The sequence below is a fragment of the Hemicordylus capensis genome, chromosome 10 (assembly GCF_027244095.1).
Source record: "Hemicordylus capensis ecotype Gifberg chromosome 10, rHemCap1.1.pri, whole genome shotgun sequence".
In the NCBI taxonomy this organism is placed as follows: domain Eukaryota; kingdom Metazoa; phylum Chordata; class Lepidosauria; order Squamata; family Cordylidae; genus Hemicordylus; species Hemicordylus capensis.
This window is the reverse complement of record NC_069666.1, coordinates 2,848,178-2,875,095: the sequence shown is the minus strand read 5'-3', so window position 1 is coordinate 2,875,095 and position 26,918 is coordinate 2,848,178. Positions and strand designations below refer to the sequence as shown.

General features: G+C 50.1%; 1 protein-coding gene across 5 annotated transcripts in view; it reads right to left on the bottom strand.

Annotated features, from left to right (window-relative positions):
* Positions 1-434: 434 nt before the first annotated feature.
* Positions 435-26,918, bottom strand: part of IGDCC3 (immunoglobulin superfamily DCC subclass member 3) — a 92,958-nt gene continuing 66,474 nt past the window's right edge. For 2 of the 5 annotated variants that reach the window (XM_053271677.1, XM_053271680.1), the window contains exons 7-14: positions 25,511-25,676; positions 18,191-18,438; positions 17,132-17,296; positions 14,249-14,437; positions 13,288-13,392; positions 11,289-11,427; positions 9,719-9,929; positions 8,455-8,758 (exon numbers count right to left, since the gene is read on the bottom strand). In XM_053271677.1, coding sequence (XP_053127652.1) covers positions 8,576-8,758; positions 9,719-9,929; positions 11,289-11,427; positions 13,288-13,392; positions 14,249-14,437; positions 17,132-17,296; positions 18,191-18,438; positions 25,511-25,676 — 1,406 coding nt within the window. In that variant the 3' untranslated portion in view covers positions 8,455-8,575. Of the gene's footprint in view, positions 8,404-8,454; positions 8,759-9,718; positions 9,930-11,288; positions 11,428-13,287; positions 13,393-14,248; positions 14,438-17,131; positions 17,297-18,190; positions 18,439-25,510; positions 25,677-26,918 lie in introns of those variants that run through there. The other 3 variants (XR_008311359.1, XR_008311358.1, XM_053271678.1) reach the window with 3 other exon arrangements.

Here is a 26,918-nt window from a genome sequence, read left to right as displayed (position 1 = left end):
CCAGCTGGGAGACTGCTGAAGCCTTCCTTGGTCAGGATTACTGGGAACAGCATCTGTAGGAGCTGCAGTCTCCCCCTAAGAACTGCCTTTACCATCCACAAAATTTCACATTTCCCCTTGTCCTTCAAACTTTGGGTTTCTCCGAGCTTAAATACTCTGATCGTAGAGAACTTTTCATAAAAAATAAACCACAATCTTCTTCCCTGTGTTTTCCCCACCCCACCCCACCCAAAACAGTAACACTGACCAACAAAGAAAAATATATCGTTACTTGCCCACATCAACTTAACAGCAGAACAAGCAGAACAGAGATGCTGGTGGCTAGCTAGCTGGCTCATCTTACTAATGGCCGCAACAAGTGCACAAACTTTGTTCCAATTTTTTTTTTAATGGATTTGCTGTCCCTCCCTCCCTCCCTCCCTGGCAATGCCTCCCAAATCCTTCGTTCTACAGATATACACTCATGTGTAATACACTCAAAGAAACCCATTTCAAAGCAATGTCAGGAAACAGCAACTGTGCTCACTTTTTACAAGATTCACATTTCTCCTTATCCACACCTGGGCTAAGGGTGAGGCAGGGCTCAGCCAAAGACAAGTAGTGGTCAACCAAGTTCCTGAAGAGACCATTTTTTAACCGCCAGGGTTTCGGATGCTGCAAAAGTGCCTCATTCCATTGTTTAAACCATGTGCCTATGTACTTCATCACATGGCAACAGAGACCTCATGCACTAATTTAGAGCAGCTTTGATGGGTGCCCATAATGTGTGCACTCAGGAAACTGTCTGAAAAACCTCTCCAGAGTTTCTCCTTGGAAGAACATGAAATGCTCTTCAAATTCCACTTTGGAGAAATGTTTCCATCGTTCTTTGAGTGGTGATGTGGAGAATGCGGGGTGAAGCATATCTGCCATAAGTGTGTGTGAGGGCTGAACGGAAAGTTAGAAGTTTGTCCCATTCCACTGTGACTTAAAAGGCATTTCTCAAGAGGAAAGAGAAGCAAAGGAGTTGGGAAGAAACCTTATCTGGACAGGCGATATAAGTAGTGATGGCAACATTTAACATTTATGCCAGGAAGAAATCTGAGAGGCTGTAAAGAAATGTCAAGACTGAACTTACAGAACTTCTGTAAACATGTTTGTCTCTGCACTGCAGTCATTTCAGCTTTGCATGCAGCCATGGATGGGCTGAATGTATGGAACCTCCAAGGAAGAGAAGATATGACATCAAAGGACTTGGAACTGCAGTATGTTATGTGTCCTGCCCCCTTTTGCCCCTTAAAAGCCACCATAGATTCCTGCAAATGCATACCTTGGAACGTGGCTGCCATCTCGAAGGCTGCCATCTTGGTCCCTCCCAGGCAGGGAGAGGCCTAGATGGCCCTGGTAACTTTTGAATCCAACATTTACAAGATAAAACATGTCACAGGGATGAGACACCTACAAAGTAACACACAGAAATGTTCTAGAGATTCAAGGCATGACCCAAAGGGCTGCCTAAGCACCAGATAAAGGGAATTCTGAAAAAAGTAAACAAACAGATCTGGCCTACGGTTAGAACAATGTATCATCATCTTCCTTTTCTGCCCTTTTCCTTATTGCTGACTTAAAGTACAAATCATGCCAGTCTATTTGAAATCCTCCAGGTCAGTGTTTGTTTTTTAAATAAATGCCACCACTTTTACAAATACTGTTGCTTGAACAAAAGAAGGAAGAGAGAGAATAAAGCAGATTATGTTATTCAGGGGGGTGGGGGGCTGAATTTGATAGGATGATAAAACCCTGTCACAGCATTGAGTAACTACTAATCCCTGTTGAACTGAAGCCCATAAGCTCCAATCCAGTTAAAGAAAGACATGGGCCACCTGGCCCCTGGATTTCGCTTGGACTTTGATGGCAATCCTATGGCCATTCGAGGAAGCTCCATTGAATGTAATGGAACTTAGTTCCGTGTAAACACAAGTTACATCCTGACTTTTAGATGGATTATGCCGCTGGACCACTGAAACGCACAGGAGTTTTACTCAGCAGATATTCCCAGTGAATCGTAGCCAAAAGCAAGTTTGTTTTTCTCTCCCTGAGGTAGCAACCAGCTCTGGTGAATCTGGTTACCTAATCTGCAAGAATCGGCCATATGCACTATATATAGGAGGCAAGCGGAAGCTTGTAGAAAATGAGAATAATGATAACGAGATGAGCAATAATAGCATGGTACCTGTCCATGTGCTTCACAAACGCTGGACTCAGGACTCCTTGTATCAGCCTATGAGGTAGCCCAGGATGATCAATCATATAGGAGGAAGAACCAAGAGTAAGGAAATGGCCTGGCCAAGGAGAAATTGGAACAGGGCCCTCCCAGTGGACAGTGTCAGAGCTCTGCCCCTGTGACAGCACCCTCTCCCTGTAACCAGGAATGGCTGGAGAAATATGCTGGCGTGCTTCAGATTAGACTTCCACCGCCATAGGAGTGTGGTCAGAGGGCAGAAAGTGAGCTTGATACTGCAGTGTTACCTTTTCTTTTGCCAATAAACAAGAACTGGGACATTCCCCCCGCCCCTTCTAAGTGAGGGTCCTTTTTCATGCAGAATCTGGCAGCATGTGGGAGGACCTCCTCCGAAATTTGCACAGCTAGTTTTGGAACCTTATTTTGGGGTCCAAGATTTCAGCCTGAAGAGTGGCCATTTTCGCTCAAAAGGAAGGCCCACCCATGCATTCCTGCACATGGCCAACTCTACTCTCTATGGAACTAGATGGAAGGCTTGACCCACATGCACAGAGGTTTCACGTGCCTCTAAAAGGAATTTCATGTGCCTCCAAAGGGAGCAATTCTCTGGACTGAACCTCCACTACTACTGGAGGAATATCTGACTTCAGGTCAGTTTTCGCCCCAAATTGGCACCATTTTGCTCAGTATTGGATTGGAGGTGGAAGCCAGCAAGATGGCTGCTATGTAAGGAATTCTCTATACTCTGCAAGGAAATCAAAACTTTTTTAAAAATACTGTCTTGTTTGCAAAAACAAGGATACACCTAGATAACATCATTCCTCTTGTGAGGTTCTGCTGGTCAGAAATTTCTGTGGCTACTTTGCTACGGAATTTTTAAAAGTTTAAAGAAATCCCAAAAGAGAGGAAAATCTACCCATCTAAAAATTAATAATAATATAACAACAACAACAATAATAATCTTTAGAGGTTCACATCCATCATCAGTTGTCTCAACCCAATGGGATCTCCAACTGGATTAAGCCATCACATTTCCATATATCAAAAAAGAAAGGAAGATTCTCTACCCGGAAGACTACCATAATCTTACTAATCAAATGGCACAACATTTTCCCTTTTCATCAAAGGAAGCAGTGACAAATATTTGTTTACAGTATCACAATAACATGATATTAAATTAATAGCAGGTTCACACAGCCCTGGGGATTTGGAGGTGAATGCTAGTCTAAACATGACGTGTTTTGCTTTGGCAACAGTCCTTGATTCAAACCGGAGACTGGACTTCTCTGGCAAAGAGAGATCATCTCAATACACACAAGCTGTTCCTGGATGAGGTCGCCCTGAAGAAGACGCATTGTTATGAGGTCATCAATGTACAACAACCAACGTACATTTTTTGTTTTCTTTTGTTTCATAGCTATTCAGTGTAAACTAAGCAACACACGATGTGGCTGGCAAGGTGGCTGGGACTCCAGTGGCATTGAAGCGGCAGAGAGAAATTGAGACTCTCTTATGCCCTCTTGGACCACGCTAACAAGGTCACTGGTCCTCTTTCAGGGCCTTCTGGCAGAGGGAGAGGTGGAAAGAGAGGTCAGCGTGGCAGGGTGCCAAATGCGTGGTTTGAAGCTTGGGGTTATGAAACAAATAGCGTTGAGATCAGAAAGGGCATATGTACGCTATGACCGTCAGCTGGCTTAATGGACTTTCCCTGGCCCAGGAAACCTTGGGAAGTGTAGTCTGAAGAGTTATAATAGCCCTATCCAGATGTTATGGTCAACCAGTGTATCATGCACACAGGTACAAATCTGTATACAGGCACAGTGATTCACACATTACGTTGATCACGGTACATCAGGATGCTTTCTATCTGTATCCTGCATTTCATGGGGCCTGTACCCATTTTTTAAATGAATGTCCATTTTTTAAAACGAATGCAGTTACTGTCATTCACACAAAAATACATACAGGTGTACAGACATCTGTACATGCGTACAACATAATCTCTGGATAGGGCTAAGATTAGGTATCCCATCCTTCCTTCAAGGAGCTCAGGGTTGCATACAGAGGTTCCCCACATCCTTTGCAACAACCCTGTGAGGTAGGCGTAAGTGCTGAGACAAAATCCCACTCCCCAATTTTGCTTCTCGACGGGCGGTGGCAAATCTCGCAGGAGGCTTTTCAGCTCATTTTCGGGGGAGCAAACAGCCCCCACTCCCATAAATCCCCTGGGAATGATACACTGTCATCACATAATGCTGTCCCCAGGGGATTTCTGGGAGGAAAATGGAGCCATCACTAAACTTGGCAGTGGCGGTGAAAAACAGCGAACCAGGGGCCCAGATTGGGCACACCTTTTATATCGTCTTTTGAGCTGGACATTCTCCCAAGGAAACTTAGACTGGAGTCTGAATAAATTAGGCCAGGCATTCCCAGCCCTGGACCGTCCCCAGATGTTGCAGGACAACCCTTATCACACCCAGGCACAATGGCCTTCGATTGATGGTTGTGCCTGGGCATTTGTCAGCCACCCAGAGAACAATTTGCTACGGGGCGGCCATATAAATAAAGCACTACTGTATTTACCTGAACAGAAGAGGACTCCGAGTTTAAGACCACTTCCTTAAAAACGAGAGACCAAAGGCAGGTTATACCTGCATTTACCTGAAAGGAAGAGGACTCTGAATTTAAGATGGACCCCCCAATTTCTAACATCACAGAACTTGGGGAAGACCTACTCTTGGATTCAGGTACAGATGTTGCTGTTGTACTCCAGCAACCCAAAGTTGGGAGCCCCCCGGATTAGAGTGTAGCTGGACACACGTCATGCTGTAAGCTCCATGGCTGAGTGTGCGTTTGTCCCTAGGTCCCCCCAACTGAAGGCCAGCGCTCTAACCACTGTGCCACATGGCCTTTCCAACGGGGATCTCTAACTCCTAAGACCCACACCAAATTCTAATCCCCAGGTTTCCTTGCAAGGGAAGCAGAGCAGTTATTACAAAACCGGAACAAGGTCTTAGCATAGATAGACCCCGAGCAATACTCTCAACGTGCATTTAGGAATAAAGGGCACGGTTTCTTTGAATACAGCTTTCTTCTCTGGGGGGACCCTTTTTGCAGCTCTTTGTTGCTGAGAGGGTGGGTGGATGGGGCTGAGGTTTGAACCCCTGTGGATTCACCCACCCACTGCTGGCTACTGCGCTTGACCTTGGACCAGCTCTTGCCACCATCGTGATCGCTTGACCTCCTCTGCCGCCACTGTGTTTTGGGTGATTACTACAAGACAGAGATTTATACACAACTATATCTGCTTTCTTTCCTCCCTGCGCTTTCTGAGGGGTGATATTTACACATTTCACGTATACACTCCGTAAAAACAAAGCAGCTAATGAACAGAAAGAGAGACACGATTTTGGAAACGAAGACTGATCCCTCATGCTGGTGCTCACAGTGGAGAATTTCGGGGATTTCAAAATCCTTTTTCTTTTCTTTTTTTAAAGGCCATGGTTTAACTTAACTAGTTGCTTTTCCCGTTCCCCCTCTTTGATTCCTTTTGCTTATCATTAAAACAAAATCAATTTTTTAAAGAACATTTCTAGATTAATCACCATGTATAAAAATAGCTATAGGAATTAAACTTAAAAAGAGCACATGGAAATGAAATGGTAGCTCTGGAGGCTAGGAGCGTGTTCCACAGAGCTCCTGCACATGTGGAGGAAGGCAGGGAACAAATGGGCTCCTTTTGAAAGAGGAGCTCCATGAATGCTCTGACGAGTTTTTTCGCCCACATCACATCAGTGGCCTGGGGTAACTTTTTTCCCCCTGCTCAATTTTCCTCCCACCAATGACCGTATCGGAGAGGTTACTCATCCTTTTCTGGCTGCCTAACTGCTTGTACTGAGGTAGGTCACCAGCCTATTAAAAAACACGCTAAATTCTAAGGCTTCGCATGGGAGGTCTACAACCGCTGAGCAATCATACCAGCGGCTACAAGCACCCAGAGACTCAACGGGAAGCATCCACTCTCAGAAAAACAGGTCTGACTAGGGTCTGGTTCACACAGACATGTACACCACTTTGATGGCGCATATACCCAAACTGGGACACAGAAATGTGCATAACTCCGGCACGGGGATGACACATGCATCTGTAGAGTGTTCCATATTTGGGGTGTGTATAAAAGGCTCACGGACAGGGGATAAAAGTCCAAATTCAGCTCCTGGAATCTCCAGTTAAAAAGGCCTCAGGCCTTTGAGCTGCTGCCAGTTAGAGTAGAATGTGGGCAGGTTCAGCCATCATGCAGGACCATGGTTTATTTTGTCCAACCACGGTTAGTTTAATGTCTGAACCTCCACCAGACAACAAACCACGATTTGTTGTCACACCACGCACACTCTGAAACCAAGGTTTGAGGCTGGGGTTTTTTGTCTTAACCATGATCTTGCAAGATATCTGAACCTGTAGTTGGGGTTTATTTCAGTAGCTCTACCCCTTGCAGGTTTCTCGAAGATGGAGAAGCAAGCCAACTCATGGAAATAAAGAAGTAGGGGGACTCTGACAAACTACAATATGGAGAAACAAACCAACATTTGGCAGTCGCCTTGGGCTCCAACCCAAGTTTGTTAAATAGACTGTGGTTTGTTAAATAGCCATGGTTTCATGTGATGTCTGAACCCACCTAATACTTGGCTAGATTAACCCACAGCAGGGGAGGGATCATGGCTAAATTTAAGGAGTCTTACTTGAAAGTAGGTTCCACGGAGACAATAGGACCCTCTTCCATAAGCTGTTTAGTAGAAACACCATAGCCCTTGCTTTGCAAGCAGAAGGTTGCAGGTTCAATTCTTGGCATTTCCAGTTAAACCGCCTCTGGAATCAGGGAAATATCTCTGCTAGAGACACTGCCAATAAATGCAGAGTTAGCTAGGCCAACAAACTGACTTGGTAAAAGGCATTTGATGCCTGTGGGCTAAATGTACATGCACTGTGTGTACAAGATGGTTCGGATATCAAATCTGCAATGGTCCTTTCAGACATATAACCATCACTTAATACTGCAGTTGATGGACATACCCATGTGAACCAGCTCTCAGTAGTAACATATGACCTGACTTCCCACTCCCCACAAGGTCCACTGGCAACATTTCTCTTTAGGTGACTGGTGGCATACCTTTTGCTATAATCCTAACGATCTGTAAAGTTGTTTTTAAAAAAACATGATATAAAATGACTCTTGACGCAGGAAAACTCTATACGCAAGTTAACTAGCAACTTGCCTAAAAGTAAAGCTTATAACACTAAGGGGAAGAGTCATCAAAGACCACAACCAGACATGAACCCACACTGCTCTTTGACACAACTCTTTTGGAACACTGGAACGGAGCAGAACACGGAGAGGTGAAGGGCACGGAGGTCCGACGACACACACAACACACCGTTCTTCTATAAAAAACTTCTTGAGGTAGAACATTGCTTTCAAGGTTTTGGAAGTGCTTTACATTGGAACGACAATGACGAGAAAGGAATACTTTTTTTTTAAAAAAACCCAACAACCAACATGGTGACATGGAGTATGACTTCTGAGGTAGAACCGACACACCTACTGACCAAGTGCTACACTACTTGCTTGGGAAACCAAAGGAAGACACAAGATATTTGCTTCTTCCCAGAAGACATTCAATTCCGGTTGAGGTAGGTTCTGAGTTTACTCGGTATGTTAGTCCAAGTCTTTTCTTTTCTTCTTCTTTTTTTCCAGTAGCCTTCTTTCAGGCCTTTTCTTCTTCTTTTGACACACTCGCTTTGCCGTTAAAATAGTTTATCGGCAACAAAACATCCTGAGAATTAAGAGCTAGACATAGGTGACCGAAAGGTCATCAAATTCATGGAGAGGTTTGGCCAACCTTGACTTCTTTCTGGAGCCAAGTGAGACTGGACTGTCAAAATCGGTTGTCTCCATGTGTTACCAAACTGGATCCACGGAGTAATCGTCCTAAAGCTGCCAACAAGAGAACCAAGACCATGAAAGGTTCCCATTGCATTTGGTGTCAATGGATTTTGAGGAATCGCCAAAGGGGTCTTCTTGAGGAGCCACCGACCCAACAGCCGAGATCCAGGTCGAAAGGAATGTACCAAGAGGCCTGAGACAGGTCAGAAGGATAAACTTCATGGAGCTTCCACAAGGCTGTCTACATATATAGATAGATAGATAGATAGATAGATATTTATATATATAAAAATTAAGAAACAGACCGTAGAAATCTTTAATTGACCTGAGATTGAGAAGTCATTGGAAAGGCAATGCCAGACATGGGACGTGGCGGCCATCTAGTCCTCTAAGAAGCTCACAGGACTTGGCAATCATCCTTCATTGGTTGGAGCTGGTTCTTCTGGGCTGGGGCTGAGCAAAGACCTGTTGTTGTGGGTGCCGGCGGGCAGGTCTTGGAAGAGGGCATTGCTTTGCTCCTCTACGATGCTGAATTCATCGGGTGGCAGCGTGGAGATCTGGGTTTCATCGTGCGAGGTAGGAGGAACAGGATCCGGCTGCGGAGGGGGGAAGTGCTGTTTTAGTGGATGGGATTTAATAATCACCCTATCTTAAAAAGCAGATGCTCTGTGTCCCAGAAACCCACAGATATTATAAGCGTCCCTTTCCACCTTGTTAACCCCTATGCTTCGAACTCCCTCTTAAAACTTAGGAAGCTGCCATATACCGAGTCAGACCATTGGCCCATCTGGCTCAGTATTGTCTACAGAGACTGGCAGCGGCTTCTCCAAGGTTGCAGACCTTGGAGTCTCTCCCAGCCCTACTTGAAGGTCCTGCCAGGGATTGAACCTGGGACCTTCTGCATGCAAGCAGATGCTCTGCCACAGAGCTATGGCCCCATCCCCTTAGGGGAATATCTTACAGCACTCACATGAAGCCTCCCATCCATATGCAAACCAGAGCAGACCCTGCTTAGGAAAGGGGACAATTCTTGATTACTTCCACAAAAGCAGATCTTTTCCTCTTCCCTCTCTTCTTCTGGTTCCTACTATAGCCTACTTCCTCCATGAAGCCTTTAGAGGTTCTCAGACTTGACTCTCCAGATGTCGTTGGATGTTATTTCCTATCATCCCCAGCCATAATGCCCAAAAGCTCAGTGGGATGATGGTAGACCTTAGCTAAGCAGGGTCCATCCTGGTTGCATATGAATGGGAGACTAGATGTGTGAGCCTTGCAAGATCTTCCCCTCTTGGGGGTTAGGAAGAGCATCTAGGTTCCAGGTGCCCTCCCTGGCAGCATCTCCAAGATCGGGCTGAGAGAGATTCCTGCCTGCAGCCTTGGAGAAGCCGCTGCCAGTCTGTGAAGACAATATTGAGCTAGATAGACCAGTGGTCTGACTCAGTATATGGCAGCTTCCTATGTTCCAGTGTTCCTCACCCACTAAAAATCAGCCTGCATTTTAAAACGAGAGAAACAAGCAAGTTCAAACCCCAATCTCGCCAGTGCTTCTTTCTTACCGCGGTCCCCTTATTGTGTTGGTCCGGTGGGGAAGGTGATGCCGGGAACAACCTTTCCAGCTCGTTCATATCCAGCTGCTTCCCGTACCCGTCGGAATCACCCCTCTCCCTCCGAGCAGATCCATTCAGGGCCAGGCCTGGCGCGTTCCTCTGGCTTCTGGGGATCTGCGGGGTCGACAGTTGCTCCTGGGCATTTTTGCACATCAGCAGTCTGCGGAAATGAGAGAGATAAAGGAAGTGGAGGCAACAGAGCTAGACGTATTTCCAGCCATGCCGTTCCAGAAATATCACAGAAATGCAACTCCAGACCAGCTACCGTCTTTGAAGGAGGGCTCAGAGAAAGGGTGGTGCTAGTTTCTCAGGGTCACTTGGGTCGGGAAGGAGTTTCTGCTGCAGAGCCTTCTGGCAGGGATGTTTGCTGGGTTGGCCATGGGACCTTCTTTGTGGGCAAGGAGCTGCACAGCATCTGCTTTGCCTGCAGGAGGTCCCAGGTTCCATCCATGGAAGCATCTCCAGGTAGGACTGGGAAAGACTCCTGCCTGAAACCGTGGAGAGCTGCCCGCTAGTCCGTGTAGGCAGATGGGCCAATGGTCTGACTTAGGGATGTGCAAATTGGTTCGGAGGTTCGTGGTTCGATTCGGGGGTTCGGAGTCGAACCGACCCCCGACCCCGGTTCCATCCAGACTGGAACCGAACCCTCGCACCAGTTTAGCAATTTTTTAAAAAAGGTAAATAAGAAAAATTTAGTACCTGTAGCCCATTCAGGGGGTTTCCTAAAGGCTGCTTCGTGAACCCTTCGGAACGGGGGTTGGGGGTTCGATGGGGGCCGGACCGAAACATGCACAGCCCTAGTCTGACTCGGCAGAAGGCAGCATCCTATGTCCCTATGATAACTACATTTACCCCATTCCATTTTGTAGGGGGATGGGGCCGTAGCTCAGTGGCAGAGCATCTGCTTTGCATGCAGAAGGTCCCAGGTTCAATCCCTGGCAGCATCTCCAAGAGAGGGCTGAGAGAGACTCCTGCCTGCAACCTTGGAGAAGCTGCTGCCAGTCTGGGTAGACAATACTGAGCTAGATGGACCAAGGGACTGACTCAGAATATGGGAGCTTCCTATGTTCCTAAAACAGAATAATAAAAGGAAAAGAGCCTAATAAAAAGTGAACAAGAATGAAAATGCCATTATCAGCAAAAGCGAAGCTGAGCTGAAATACCTCCTGGCAAAGCCTGGTGGAACTACATGTTCTCGACAGCTCTTTTAAAATTTGCCCAGGAAGAGGCCTAATTCATCTCTATGGGGAGGGCATTCCAGAGGTGCGGTGCCAGTGCAAAAAAGGCCCTGTCCCTGACCACAAGTCTGAGGCCCTGGAGGCAGAGGTCTGAAAGGAGGGCGTTTGAGATTGTATGATGGCAGCAGCATGCCCAATGGGAACACGGACAGGGGGGCAGGAAAGATGTCGCATCGGTAGAAAGCAAGTTCCCCCTCTTCCCTAGAGAGTTTCCTCTGCTGCTTCCCTGTCCAATCCAGCAGGCCACCCAACTCTGCCCTGACCAGCGGAAACATCCATACCGTCCTCTGTACCCAAACATGAGGAAGAGGACGCAGAAGATGATGCAGGTGACCCCAATGTGGATGCCGACGATGATCCCGGTGGCAGACGTCTTCTTGGATTGTTCCTCTTTCATGCAGTCGCACGGCGGGTTCGACCCTGCAATGTAGGGTGGGGGGGACGCGCAGGTGAGCACCACGGGTCGAGGGTCTGACTCTGTATATACAGCAACGTCATATGTTCCTAGGCCAGTGTGAGTGAGTAAGGGCTCTCTAGCCAAGAACACACAAACCCTCCTCTGAATACAAGAGCAAACAGGATTGTGTAGCCACATTTTCTTTGGAATCCAAGGGGGAAAGGGCTGAAGTGTATAGCTGTTGTTGGACTACAACTCCCATCATCCCCAGCCCAATTTATTGGCCAGCCCAGCGTAGTGCATCTGAGCGAGCTCCTTGCTGCCCGCCCTGTCACCAGCCTTTTGGTAGCAATAGCACCATCTCGGAATTCTGCCTAGTTCTTTTAAAAATTGGCTGCATTGCGACAAAAGCTTTTAGAAGAGTCTCAGGAGAGGAATCATTGGCTTTCGAGCTAAGAAGCGGGTGCAAAGGCAGCTGGGGAAGGTAGGCTGGGTGGCGTGCAATTCTGTTGCTTTCTCCCCCGCCAGGGATTTGCAAACTCGGCATTTTCTCGCTGCTCTGGGCGAGACAAGGTGAACGGAGAGCTCTCTCCCTCTCTTTCTGCTCGCCCACCCCAGCCCGCCTGGTCCTAATCGCCCTGCTAATGGTGTCACCGCCGAGAAGGTTTGACGGGAATCCTCCTACATTTCCAGCTGAGTTAAACATCTTCCAGGGAGAGGGCATAAGGGAGCTGTTCGTCCCTGCGAGGTTTGCAAGGGCCGTTTGCAAACACACCACCTGCTAAGTGAGCACAGAGAGGCACCTTTTGAAGTGGCGATTCCGTTGCTCTGAGATGTTTGATCTAAGATCGTAAATAAACAACTAACTAACTCCGTTGCTCTGTCGAGCCGGGGGAAGAGCAACTAGTCCCATTCAGCTAGGACTGAATTCAGCCCCACTCTTAGGGGGCAGAGCTGCTCTTGTGGTGGCGAGCGCGAACCGTTCCCGTTGCTAAGCAGCGGCCCCCCCGGTTTGCATTTGGATGTGAGACGGCGAGGCGCTTCACACAAGGCTAACGGAGCGCTCACTTCGCTAACCTCGTTTGAGGGGAGGGGTTGTGAGGCGGGCTAGCCGCCAGAGAACCACCAGGCCCACTAACAAGCCCGGGGGTGCCCACAACTGATCAAAACCGGACTGGGCTCCATTAGCCCGGCTTTGATCGACCGCGAGAATGGCTTCTACCTGTGTGAGCACTGCAAAAGGTTCCCCTCTGTGGGCGAGGTCCTAGCGCAGAGGCAGGACACCTGCCTGGCAAGCAGAAGGTCTCAGGTTCAATCTCTGGCAGCATCTCCAAGCAGGACTGGGAGAGACCACCCCCACCCCCACCCGAAAGCTTGGGAGAAGCCGCTGCCAGTCAGTGCAGACAACACGGAGTGAGATGCGCCAAAGGCCTGACTCAGTATAAAGCACCTCCCTATGTAACTAGTAAGAGCATCTGGCAGCCTCTGTTCAGGCAAAACACCTTTCGAGGGAAGCGTTATGCATTTTTGGTAAGAGAGCGACATTTTTCAGGGCCATTGCTAGATATAATGATCTTCCCTTGTCTGATCTTTCCACCTAGGGATTTCGATGTTAGGCGGTATAACAATACATCAATCAATCAATCAATCAATTGGTCAATCAATCAATCAATAAACGTTGTCAGTGGACCCAGGGCTTCTGGACTACAGCTCCCATAGGTCAAGTGGCCTTTGGCCGTGGTGGCTGGAGATGATGGGAGTTGTAGTCCCACGCCACCTGGGGCCCACGGCTGAGAAGCCCTGCCGGACCCTTCCCACCATCTCCAACCCCCTCAGCAACAGATGTTCCCCCAGAGCTGCTTGGGGACTGGCCGGCCCCTGACCTGCTCTTTCGACGGTCTCTCTCAAGGACACAAACCGGACAGTGGAGTTCCCATCGCCATGCTGGTTGTAGGCAAGGAGTTTGACTTCATACACTACCGACGGGTCTGGAATGAAGAGGACGGGAGAGAAGTTGGAGCGGGCCGGTCTTCGAGCTCCTGCCGGCTTGTTAAAGTGAGGCGGGATCCTCTCGCTGGAGGTCTCCAAAGAGAGGCTGGGGAATGCTCTCCCTCTGGATTTGGTGCCCTGAGCAGTGGGAGTGGGTGGCTGGGTGCCCACAGGACTTTGATCAGAGGGGGCCCAAGCCAGTGGCCACCATCCCCACCACAAAGCTGGTGCTCCAACGATGGGTTCACACACACACACAGAGGACCCCACAGCGCTTACAAACCATTTGGGCCGCTGCTGCTCATGTGTAAATGGCCTCTGTGAGGCCTGGCATGGCCCACAGAAAAAAACAAAATGGCCACCGCGCATGTACAAATGGCCTCTGTGAGGCTGTGGGCCATGCCAGGCCTCGCAGAAGCTATTTATGCATGCGTAGCAGCAGCCAAAATGGCTGCCGGCGCTTACTACAGAGGCCCAAATGGGCCAAAAATGATCCGCTTCCAAGGGTGCGGCGGTGATTTCAGAGGCCGGAGGAAGGGCAACCCTCGCGGGACACACACACCCACACCCGCGGCATACAATAAGCCCCCTGAAAGGGCTACATTTTACATTTAGGGGAAAAAAATCCATGAATTGTCCGGATCTGGACGAGACCGGAGGAGGGGTTGAAGGGGGCTGGACCAGACTTGGCCGGTCTGGTTCAACTCCTGTCTGGATTCGAACCGAACTGGACCAGCTGGTTCCGTGCACACCCCTACAGTCAAGAACAGTGCTCTAGGTTCTTCTCAACGGCCCCAGGGACTTGCCACCTGTGCTCCGTTTCGTCACCCCCTGTTCACCGCCCTCCATACTCACCCAGATGGGTAATGTTGTACGACGTGACATTGCTGGGCAACAGGACGGGGCCGGTGAAGTGGGAGAGGTGGACCTTGCGGTAGTACAGCTTGAAGCCTTCGTGCTGGCCCAGTTTGATGGAGGGCTCCCACGTGGCCTGAACGGCGGTGCTGTTGAGGACTTTGATGTAGAGGGACGGCATTGCTGGCACTGAAATAACGCAGCAGAGAGAGAGAGAGTTTGGTCTTGTGGTAGGAGGCATGAATTGTTCTCGCTGCTAAGCAGGATCTGCCCTGGTTTGCCCTGGAATGGGAGACGACATGTGTGAGCACTGCAAGATATTCCCCTTCGGGGACAGGGCCACTCTGGAAAGAGCACCTGCCTGTTGGCCTGCCAATTCCCTGCCAGGCAGCATCTCTAAGTAGGGCTGAGAGAGACTCCTGCCTGCAACCTTGGAGAAGCCACTGCCAGTCAGTGTAGACAATACTGAGCTAGATGGACCAGGGGTCTGACTCGGTAGAAAGCAGCTTCCTATCATGTTTGGCTTTTCCTGCAAAGCAGGGCCAGCTGTTCCAACAGGCCTGAAAGACAGCCACACACCACGACCACTGGTGGCTTATTCTAGATCAGTTCATCTCAAATGAATGATTACTGGAGATCCAGCGTGGTGTCGTGGTTAGGGTGCTGGACTAAGACCAGGGAGACCCGAGTTCAAATCCCCCTGCAGCCATGAAACTCACTGGGTGACTCTGGGCCAGTCACGTCTCTCTCAGCCTAGCCTACCTCACCGGGTTGATGTGAGCATAAACATAACCACATACACTGCTCTGGGCTCTTTGGAGGAAGAGCAGGATATAAATGTAAAAATAAATAAACAAACGAAGTAGGGTGAGCAGTTCTCAAAACAGTGTTTGGGAGACACTAGAGCGCTAAAGAGAGTCTTCGAAACCCAAAGGTGGACAGGGAGTCGCTCAGGATCTGCTGGTAGGTCTCTGTGTGATCTGCAGTTGATCACTAACTGTTTCAGACTCCCTATTGTTGAATAATTGCAAAAGTCAAAAGGCTTCCCCCTCCCTCAATTAGGAGAGAAACAAAGAAAGCTCCCCTCATGTTCCTGGTTGGTCACTGTGTGAAGAAGGATGCTGGACTAGATGGGCCTCTGGCCTGATCCAGCCGGCTTTCCTTATGTCCTTATGTTAAATTAGACTGCTGAAATAAAGAAAGTTTGGGGGGGAAACCAGGAGTGGATTTCTGTGTGAAAGGACGTGGAGCTCTGGCCTAGAGCCGAGAACAAGCTCCTGAGCGAAGCATGTGCCCAGAGGCCACAATTCGAAGTGCCTACCTGCCCCTGACCACCTTCTGCCCCTGGCTCCCGCGGGCAGCCCTGGGGGTTCCAGAAAAAGCAAAGGATCCCTGCAAACCTGAAGCCTGCCATCCTGTGTTCTAAACGCAGCAGCGGAGCTGGCCACAGAGGTGGATCATAAATTACCTCGGTGGAGGCACGGAGGTAATAATTAACCACACCTGCCCATCCATTACCGAAGATGGAGCTTAAGGCCTCAACGTATGCTCTGCAGGGGCAGTTGTTTTTAAAAAGACGGGGGCTGCAGGTGGGGATGGATGCCTGCAAGCATCAAAGGCCTGGGTGATTTATTAGCAGGCTATGAGATTCACAGCCCTCCACGGTGACAGAAAAATGCAAGGCCTGGACCGCTCCGAATTCACACACACACCAATCAACCCCCAGGTTTTATGAGGCTGCAAGCTACCGCCATGACCTCTGCGGCTTTGGGTCAAGAGTTTTTAAGGCTGGGAGCCCTGTCAATCTCTCGGCCTTGAGGACGGGAACGAAAAGCCAGCAGCAAAGTGGATTCCATCCCAGAAGGTCAAGGAAGGAGCCTGCGAGGGCTTTCCCCCCCAAATCTCCTTTCCTCCCACCTGAAGGATTTATGTGCTCTTTGCTTCAGTCGGGCAGAGAAACCAGGGCCGCTGTGGACATTCTGTATTCTTGAACTTAAAAAGAAAAGAAAAAACACCCAACCCAAATGCCCTGTGATGCAGAACAGGGGTTCCCAGCCTCGAGTTCCCAGCCGTTGGACTACAATTCCCATGCTCCGCAGCTACAATCGCCTTTGTGGACCACAGGTAGGGAATCGCGGGTCTAGGATGAGCTAGATGCAGCATATTGCTGGGGTTTCCAGTCTGTGCACTGGGGAAGGCTTAAAATGGGGGGGAGGTCAAGAGGTGATGCTTCAGGACCCCGGAGAGCTCCTTGCCTTTCCCCCTTCTCTAGCCCACACAGAACACATGGCGTGCAAATTTAATGTGTGTAATACTAGACCAGTTGAAGAATTCAGTTTCTCTTGGGCCGCCTTGACTCAGAATTTTGGCTCCCTTTTTTTAGGGCACTGAAGAAGACACTGTTGTGTTGTTGTGAGGGTACGCTGCTCCCAAAGGATCTGGCCTCAGATCTAGAAAGTGAGCTGAAATGGGTTCCCCCACACACCCCATTTTGCTGCGAAAAGGAGAGCTGGTCTTGTGGGAGTGAGCATGAATTGTCCCCTTTGCTAAGCAGGGTCTGCCCTGGTTTGCATTTGAATGGGAGGCCACATGTGTGAGCACTGTAAGAGATTCCGCCTTAGGGAATGGGGCCACTCTGGGAAGCTTTTCCAGATAGGGCTGAGAAAGACTCCAGCCTGCAACCTTGGAGCAACTGCTGCCAGTCTGTGTCGACAATACTGAGCTATATGCACCAATGGTCTGACTCAGTATATGGCAGCTTCCTGTGTTCCTAACCCGAGACCTTCTCCTTGCAAAGCAAGCATCCTTCCTCTGAGCTACGGCCCTCCCACAGCTCAACAGGACCTTCACACCCGTTCCCATCACCGCCTCGGTTCTCCTTACCTTCCCCCAAGGTGTTCACCACCACCACTTCAGAAGCTTTGCTGGCCCCCCGAGAGGTATACGCCTTGATGTAGAAGCTGTAGCTTGTGGAGGGCTCCAGGTCTGTCACTAGCTGCTGGAAGGTGTTTTTGCTGACGGCCTCTTGATATTCCATCTCCACCGGATCTGGAACACAAAAGTGAAGGTTGCTGTGCGCCTTGCAAGAATACAGTTAGAGAGAATCTAGCATTGTGGTTTGCTGATCCCAGGAGCTGGGGGAGATGTGTCACAGGCAAGGGGCAAAGAGTGGGTCCTTCTTCTTAAGCCCTCTTTCCTGTACCCACAAAAGGAGTCTGCAGGAAATTCAAGTCGGAAAATGAGCACCACAGAACAATGTCTTCCCAAGTGTCAGGTGATTCCAGAGAACCAATAATGTATCACTGCCAGCTGCGGAACTTCAAGACCCGGCACATTCAGCTGTGCAACTCATTGCCACAAGACTGCCCCTCAGAACTTCTGAGTGTGCCTGACTGCTGCTTCCACACAAACACACCCCACAGATGTGCTTGTTGGCTTACAAGCTGTGAGTTGCCGGGGCTGGTCCTAAGACATGTCGCTGCATGTCTACAAGTTAAAGAGGCTCTCCACATGAGCAGTGTGGAGAGCCTTCCCGGGCTCTGCGTCATCCACCTCTGAAACGCAACAGGGTGACCTTGAGCCAGTCTCCAGTTCTTGAGCTAACCTACCTCACAGGGTTGTTGTGAGGATAAAAGGCGGGGGAGAGCCGTGCCCCTTGCCCTGGGCAGCCAACTGAAAGAAACCGTTGGAGCAACACCCAGCTCCTGTATTCCCTGACCGGTGCTGGCCGAGGTCCTGAACCGTTGCCCTTGGGAGCTGTCCAGGGTCTGCAGCCTCCCTGAGCTCTGCTTTGGAGGAAAGCGTGGGAACCCCTGGTGTTCTGGGAGTCCTGGGTTCAAATCCAGGAGCAAGAGTCCAGCCTGGCCCTTCAACGAAGCACCACACCAGGCCGGCTCCCCACTGCCGCACACTTCGGCCCAACCCAGAGGTGACCCCACCCACCTGCCGCTCTCCTGATGTGCAGCACGTAGCCGATGATCTCCTGGGTGTTCTGCAGGGGCTCACTCCACAACACCTGGATGGTTGTGGCCGTGACGGTGACCGCTTTCACTTTCTGAGGGGGGCCGGGCAGCCCGTCAGCCCAAAGCACCGTCAGCCGGGCACTGGCCTGGGTTGAGCCAGCACTGTTCTCCGCGATGCACTGGTAGATGGCCTCGTCCGCCTGGCTGATGCCGTAGATGGTGAGCGTGCTGCGGGGAAAGCCAAGCAGGCGAGATTAGCGCTTTCGAGCAACGGTTGCTGGAACTCGCGTGCCGTCAGCAACCCTGCCCGCCATCATCAGCTGCATCTAGGTTAATCCCGATGTGTCTGAGAAGGATGTAATGAAAGGCTAAGGCTGATTAGTGAGAATTTCACTACATCCCGCTCTGGCAGGGCAGGAGGACGCACAACGGATGGCAGCCTTGAGTGAAATCAGAGAGAAATTCTTCTCCCTCTCTCACCACACTAGAACCAGGGGTCACCCCACGAAACTGAAGCCCAGGAAATGTAGGGGCAACAAAAGGAAGTACCTTTTTCACACAGTCCCTGATTAACCTGTGGAATTCTCTGCCACAGGATGTGGTGGCCACTAGCTTGGATGGCTTGAAAAGGGGCTTAGACAAATTCATAGATGACCAGTCTAGCAATGGCTACTAGTCTGGTGGCTACTGGCCACCCCCAATCTCAGAGGCAAGAGGCCACTAAATACCAGTTGCAGGGGAGCCACAGCAGGAGAGAGGGCGTGCCCTCACCTCTTGCCTGTGGGCTTCTCGAGGGCATCTGGTGGGCCACTGTGGGAAGGGCTGTTCTTGTGTTCTGCAAACTGGGAGACCAATCTGGAAACCAGCATATGGATTACGTTACAGCAAAGTGGGGAAGGGAATCAGGTGGTGGTGGAGCAGGAGGAGGAGGAGGAGAGGTGGTGGTGATGATGGCATTATCTGGATCTTATAATCAGACAGCTTAGAATTAAAGAGGCTGTGGTCACCAGTAATTAAAATCACAAGGGGGAAAGGGCAGATCCCTGCAGAGGCTGAGAAAACAGAGACAACATTCCATTAAGACCATTGAAAATGTAGATATATTGCATCTATTGCACACTTACAAGGCATATATGTTTGGTGGGGCAGAGCTGAATGGAGATTTGAACTGGGAGATTTGGGGAAAGCCTGAATTAGGAGAGGAAGAGGAAGAAGAGCATCATCTATGTATGTGACACTTTGCTGAGAATAGGTCCCTGCCCCAAGGGGTCTACAATCTTGAAACTGCCACAAGGAAGACAAAAATCTAGTAATCACCCACAAAGGAAACAACACAGGAAGGAGAGAGAAACTACTGTAGGGGCAAATAGCACATTCTCAAGCTTAGTTACAGGCATGCATGAAAACAAGGGGATTGTGTCCAAATCAGCTTAGTAGAAAAAGTGGGATTTGAGGTGGGGAGTGCTGTGTTTGAAAGAGGCTCTACAGCAGGACTCCTGTGCTCTGTTCTCACTCGGACTCCCTGTTTCCGGCACAACCAGGAGGTCCTGGAGAGGAAGCACCATAGGGGGTTTCTGGAGCAGCTCCAAAAATACGAGGCAGCAAGGGAATGACAGAAGCAGTGGAGGCCGCTTTGTATCCAGTGCAGCCAGCTATAACTATTCCAGCGCCATGAAAACAAACACCAGCAGCTAATGATGAATGCCAAAAGAAGGCAACGCCCCGTTTCCAGCCACCATTTCCAGTGTTCAAGCCGGCTGCCAAGCAGTCAGTCATGACTATACTCTTGCGAGAGTGCCTCCGTGTTTCCCTGGACAAAGAGGTTTGAATGGTCGCAAGCACCTGCAAGCCAGTCACAAGTATTGGCCAGGGAGGAAAGAGTGAGATCCAGCGACAAGAGAACCCCAAAACAGAGAAGTGGAGTGCTTTCCTGCACACCCTGTTTGTTCCGGTGGATGCGGGAGGAATATTGCCTTTGCCTCACCCATTTCTCCTCCTGCACTGAAGAGGTACAGTGGTTGCCGCGTCTGCTGCTGCACTACCCACTGGGCTAAAAACATTCATGCATGATTGGCAGTTGTGACACCAATGCGTAGCCTGCCCTATCCATAAATCATAGGCCGAGTAGCAACATCATCCCTATTCAATGATAACTGGAGCATAAATGAGTGATATGGGTATTTGGAACCACTTCCCCATTTTATAAAATGAAAGGGGGGATATCTAGGCTGAGAAGAGGAAGGAGGAGGCATTTGCTGGGTTGTGGGATGGCCGCTAAGGGGCCTCCTATGGACAGCAGCCTCTTCAAGGAAGCCGTCTCTCGCCCCTTATCCCTGCCCCCATCCCAACCAGCAACCAACATCAATTCACTCCTGCAGGCAGTAGCAGGATGCCCATGAGAGGAGACTGAACTGCAGATGGGATTCCAGGCTTTTTGCAATCAGTCAGGCTCTGATTTATGCAAAAGCACCATCTGGTGTGTTGGCGAAACAGTCTCCGTGTCAAGACCACCAGCCTTCGCGGGGGGCAAGGTGAGGCCGACGTGACCAAGCCAAGATGCTCGAGAGAGAGAGGAGGATCTCCAGGGGAAAGAGGCAGGCTTCTCCGTCACTGTCAGGAGGGGCCCCCTCTGTCTGCTCTAGCTGCTTCCCACATGACAAGGAAACACCAGCAAAGGGAGCACAAAGGATTTCAATTGTTATCTGGAATAACAGGAGTCTCACGGGAGATATCCGAGGACAGGGCCACAGCTCAGTCCAAGAGCGTCTGCTTGGCATGCAGAAGGTCCCAGGTTCGCTCCCTGGCAGCATCTCCAGATAGGGCTGGGAGAGAGACTCCTGCCCGAAACTTTGGAAAGCTGCTGCCAGTCAACGCAGAGTAGGTTGTCTACGGTCTACATGGAAGACAGCACTAAGCTAGAGGGCCCCGTGGTCATCAGGCAGTTTCCTGTGCACCTATATAATGCAGCAGGGTGGATTCAGAGTGGACCATGTTAACACTGGGGTGCTGAGAAGCCAGCAAACTGTAGGACAGACCTATCAACTGCTGTCAGCCATGCCACATAAAGTGGAGCCTCCATGCTCAGAGGCCATCTACCACAACATAGGAGTTATACTGAAGGGGTTAATTCTGACACCGGCATCAGGGGCTCATTCCCAGGAGGCGGCCAGCAGTAGCAGAGCTGGCTGGAGACCGTGTTCCCTCTAAGAGGGATTCCCAGATGTTGTTGACTACAACTCCCAGAATCCCCAGCTACAAAACGGCTTTTGCTTGGGGATTCTGGGCGTTGTAGTCAACAACATCTGGGAATCCTTCTTAGAGGGAACATGGGCTGGAGACGCCTCCGATCTGGAAACGGACATTTCCCTTTGGTTCTCAAGGTTAACGAAGTGCTTGCTCATCACCGGCCTCCTCCTTTGGGATGACAGCCTCTGAGGACCAGATGCCCGGAAGAAAGACCAGGGGGATTTGCAATCTCCTGCTTGTGAGGTTCCCAGAGGCATCTGGTTAGCTGGGCTTTTGTCTGTGCCGGCAAAGCAATCCTTGCATTCCTTGGCCTTCAGGTCTTGCTTAAAGGGCAGGTTTGCAGATTTGGTGTCTGTTGCCTGCTGCATTTTGAACCCAGGCGCGCTGCACTCCTTGTGGGGACACAGAGGCACTGAGGGTCTGGCCTGGGCTAGTGGAGGGAGACAGGCAGGCTTGGTGCCGTGTGTGGGACCTCGTCCATGCCTCTGCTCTTCCCGTGGAGGGAGGACAGTCCCTTGGCTGTGGCCCATCTGCAGTGAATCATTATTTCCCTTTGAACGGAAATCCATCACTTGGGGACATCTGCTCTCTGGAAGGGCTCCGGAAGGGGCCAGGCGGGCGGTGCCGTTTGCAGCCAGCCAATCCGAGGCTGCCTGGAATGCGTTCTGCAGACAGGCCAGAGAGCCAGGGCTGCTCCATCAAACCTTGGCACAATACTGCTGACAGGCGCTGAATGAGCTGGGGGGGGGGGGCGGCTCACTGGGGATTCACACCAAGCAGTGGGGGGGGGGGGAGAGGTGAGCAGGGCACTGGGGGCGGGAGGGAGAAAAGGAGTGGCCATGGCCCTATTTACAAGCTGTTGCTGTAATCTATGGAGATAAAAATCCAAAGAAAAGAAAAGGGAGAGTACTTAATTCAAAAGGATGCAGAGTGATGAAAGCCTCATCAACATAATAGAGGAACATAGGAAGCTGCCATACACTGAGTCAGACCCTTGGTCCATCTAGCTCAGTATGGTCTGCCCAGACTGGCAGCGGCTTCTCCAAGGTCGCAGGCCGGAATCTCTCTCAGCCCTATCTTGGAGATGCTGCCAGGGAGGGAACTGGGAACCTGAGATGCTCTTCCCAGAATGGCTCCATCCCCTCAGGGGAATCTCTTACAGTACTCTCCCATTCAAATGCAAACCAGGGCAGCTCCTGCTTAGCAAAGGGGACCATTCATGCTTGCTACCGCCAGGACCATTTTTTCTCCCGGAGCCCATGAGGATGTCACAAGCCCTCAGACATAGATCAGTATTTGTAGGAGCAGAATCATCTCTCTGCCTGCGGCTGTTTCTGCCAACCAAGAGCCCATCCTAGCTGGCTGTGCTACTTCAGGGGATAGCTTTTAAGGGTAGCTAACGGCTCGTGTCCGAGAGTCTCCCAGAGAGACTAGGAGGGTGAACCCAGCAGGCAGCCTCAGAGGTGAGCTTCCTATGCAGTTAGCTCGTGGCAGTATTTGTGGAGGAAGCTCAGGCTGGGACTTTGGGAGACCTCCACAGAAAAACAGCTCCCGAGGGGTCCACAGCTTCTCTTCTTCCATGTGTCTTTCTCAGGGGCGGAAAGAAACCACCACTTGCAGAATATTGCAGTCAATTAGCAAACATGACGACTTGGGATGGATTGCGCTCTTTCTTTTTATATTTTCGTTAACAAACTAGGAAATCCTTGGGGGGCATTCAGCCTTTTTATTACTATATGATGAGTTTTAATCCAAATGAAAATTTTCGGGGGGGGGAGGAGGAGGAGAGCGTGCAATCTAATTAAGAGACCCACGCTGCAGTTTAGCGGGACTCATTACAGCAAGATAAGAGAGCCCATCATCACGCAGACAAATCTATTTCTCCAAGAGGAATGGGCGGATATGTCCGAAGGCCACTTTGCAAACCGATTCTGCCCGGAACTAAGTGCGTGACCGTGTTTAGTCACGCACACAGGAATGAAACAAAAGGATGAGCAGAGAGAAAGCGAGAGAGGGTAAGGCGCCTCCGAGGGAAATGCTGGCTTATTCCCTACAGTTCCTTGTTTCCTAGAGCCGTGGTTCCATTCCAACCTGTAGTACTCCAGATGTTGCTGCACTAGCAACATAGGAGGCTGCCATATACTGAGTCAGATCATTGGTCCGTCCAGCTCAGTATTGTCTACCCAGACTGGCAGCGGCTTCTCCAAGGTTGCAGGCAGGAGTCTCTCTCAGTTCTGTCTTGGAGATGCTGCCAGGGAGGGAACTTGGAACCTTCTGCATCCAAGCAGGCAGGTGCTCTTCCCTGAGCGGCTGGGGATGATGGGAGTTGTAGTGCAGCAACATCCAGACTCCCACAGGTTGGGAACTCCTGTCCTAGAACACTTCCATTATTAACTTTAAGGCTGAGCTAAACATTCTCTAAACACTGAAGGAAAGAGAAGAAGAGGATGTCCAGCAGCAAGGTGGATGGACTCAATTATGACAGCAATGAAGGCACCACTGAGAGACCTTAAAGGCCAGGTTGAAGACAGAGCATCTTGGAGAGAATCTATCTCTGTGGTCGCTAAGGCCCAAGGCCCATCTAGTCCAGCGTCCTGTTTCCCACAGTGGCCCACCAGATGCCTCTGGGAAGCCCACAGGCAGCAGCTGAGGACATGCCTTCTTTCCTCCTGTTGCTCCCCTGCAACTGGGATTTAGCGACACCCTGCCTTGGAGGTAGCATATAGCCAGACTTCAAGACTAGTAGCCATTGATAGACATGTCCGCCATGAATTTGTCTAAGCCACGTAAAGCCATCCAAGCTGGTGGCCATCACCACCATCCCATGGCAGAGAGTTCTTCCGATTAATTGTGTGCTGTGTGAAAAAGCACTTCCTTTGGTTGGTCTTAAATTTCCTGGCAATGAGTTTCATGGGATGACCTCTGGTTTGAGGGTTGTGAGAGAGGGAGAAAAATTTCACTCTATCCTCTCTCTCTACTCCATGCATAATTTTATAGACCTCAGTCATGTTTTTGCTTGCACATGTTTTGGTGCTCAGCTGGATGCAAATGGACCTCTAGTCCGTGCACTTGGAGATAATAGCAACCTTGTGGTGGAACTTCTCAGAACTTGGTGCCTCTTATCACACTGGGAAATTGTGTGGCTATGTAGCCAGGTCCAAACTGCCACATTTCCCTGCTAGAACCTGGCGGTATTTGTCTGATGGAAAGAGCAAGTTGAGAGGAGCCCAGTGTGAAAATTACTGGTTGGGGAGCTCAGTTCCTATGGAAATCACACAGAACGCCGTGGGAAGAAATAACAGAGACGCAGCTCCAAATCGGTGGGTTTGGGTAATCCCCTAATATGATACAACAGCATTAAGAATATTAATAGTTGCAGATGTACACGCAGAGGAAAACAAACACTGCCACCACAATCCAGAGATTCTCAGAGGAGTGCTTGCACTCCTGGGGTGCTCGCAGGGATCTTCTCAGGGAGTGGTGAGGCCACCACTCAAGTCTCTGGCCTCTGTGGGTCATGTGATGAAAGGCCGCCAAGAGGAGTGCCTCTGGGCATGCCGAGAGTGTATTTTGCACACTCACAGTGTTACCATAGACAGCCCACACACACCTGGGATTTGGATAGGGAATGCTTGATGTGGATCATTGTTTATTACCATGTTTCATTAGCCATTGATCACTCATATAGAAAAGCGGAGGCATAAATACTGGAAATATGTATACACACACAGAAAGCCGTGCAAAAGGTCATCGTTATTCCTGCCTTCCCTCTCTCCCCATCATGAGCAATGTTGCAGCATCATGCAGCAAGGTTACGGAATCACACAGCATCATTCTGAGGGGGCTTCTGGAGGAAACCATGGCAGGCCATGTTCTCCCCCAGAAGGCCCCTCAGCACACCCCTACAGGATGATGTAACCTGGTTGGGATGGGAGGGCTGTGGGGGAGAAGGAAATGGTGGACACCAGTTGCTTCTTATGAGTTCCTTGCCCCTTGCCCCAGAAAGCATGCCAAAATCCCTCCCCAGCTTCACAGCCACACGGAGATGACTTACCTGTTGTTGTTCTTCAACTTGACGTGGTCTGTAGGTTCCAAAATCTGCCCGTTCTTCAGCCACGTTATCTGTGGGGGAGGCTCACCCTGGGCCAAGCAGGTAAAGATGGCCGTGGTCCCCACGGGACGGGAAATCGACTGAGGGTGCTGCACGAATTCTGCCGGGGCTGCAAAGATGAGGGAAAGGACCATGAGATGAACTCTGCCGATTGGTGGTTTGGGATGCAGGGAAGGACGTCTGCCCAACCCAGGGCATCCCGTGCAAGCCCCCATGGGATGAGCAGGAGCCCTAAAGACAGTCAGTGTGTACCTTGGAAACTGAACTTATTTCTTAGCTTCTCCCCCTGCCTGGCTTCTCATTCATGGTAGGAAAGGCCAGAGGGGAGAAGGAAGGAAGGAAGGAAGGAAGGAATTTATCAGATTGAAATCCAACCCAGATATAACAAAAGCCAAGATCCAGAGATTTGTAAATTGTGTTCACTTTCATCTCGCAGCTAGGAACCAGATCGTGTGGGAGCTGTCAAGCCCAGAATAATCACAAGCAAGATTCCAGGGCAGTGTATCCACCAGGGCAAAGGGTCATGGGGTTTTTCTCCTCTTCAGCTGATGACTGTGATACGAAGAACCGTGTGTCACGGAAATACAGCAGCGAGTAGACTGTTGGGGTGGTGAGCCCTGAAATGCACTCGTGAGCGGCCAGAGTTGGAATAGAAGCGGTTCCGCTTGAAAGGGCAAAGCCATACAAGACAGACTTGTGTGTGTATGAGAGGGCTTCTCTCCTGGCATATGAAAAGCCATGCGCCTCCAGTGAAATGAGAGCGAGACGCCTTTAGTGCAGAGCAGTATCTGATTCTAGAAAGCAAGCTCAGGGAAGGGTCTCTCCTCAAGAGAAGGTGTATTTGTGTCACAAAAGGATGGGGCCTTGGCTCAGGAGTAGGGAGCATGAATCGTCCACTTTGCTAAGCAGGGTTTGCCTTGGTTTGCATTTGGATGGGTGACTGCATGTGAGCACTGTTAGATATTCTCCTTAGGGGATAGGGGACAGGAGGGGACGGGCCCGCAACTTCCTCTTGCTTCGGCACCACGCAGAAGCTTTTATTCTGAAGGATATAATGGGGAAGGGGGGAAGGATAATTGAGCCCTGATGAACATTTAAAGGCGCAACACTCATCACGCTTAAGCACCCTCTCCAGAAATATGCAAAATAAATGCATCAATCATGAGTCTGAAACATGCAGACAGACCTGCCAAGAGGGGAGGGAGCAGGGGGTGAGGTTTGCATGGGGGGGGGGCTGGCAGTTGCTGGAAGGAGGCCCACGCAGGGTTGAGGGAGGGGCCCCCATCCTCAAGCTGGGCATACAGGCCAGCCACTTGCCCCAAGGAGGTGGAGATCTCCCCAGTCCCCTATA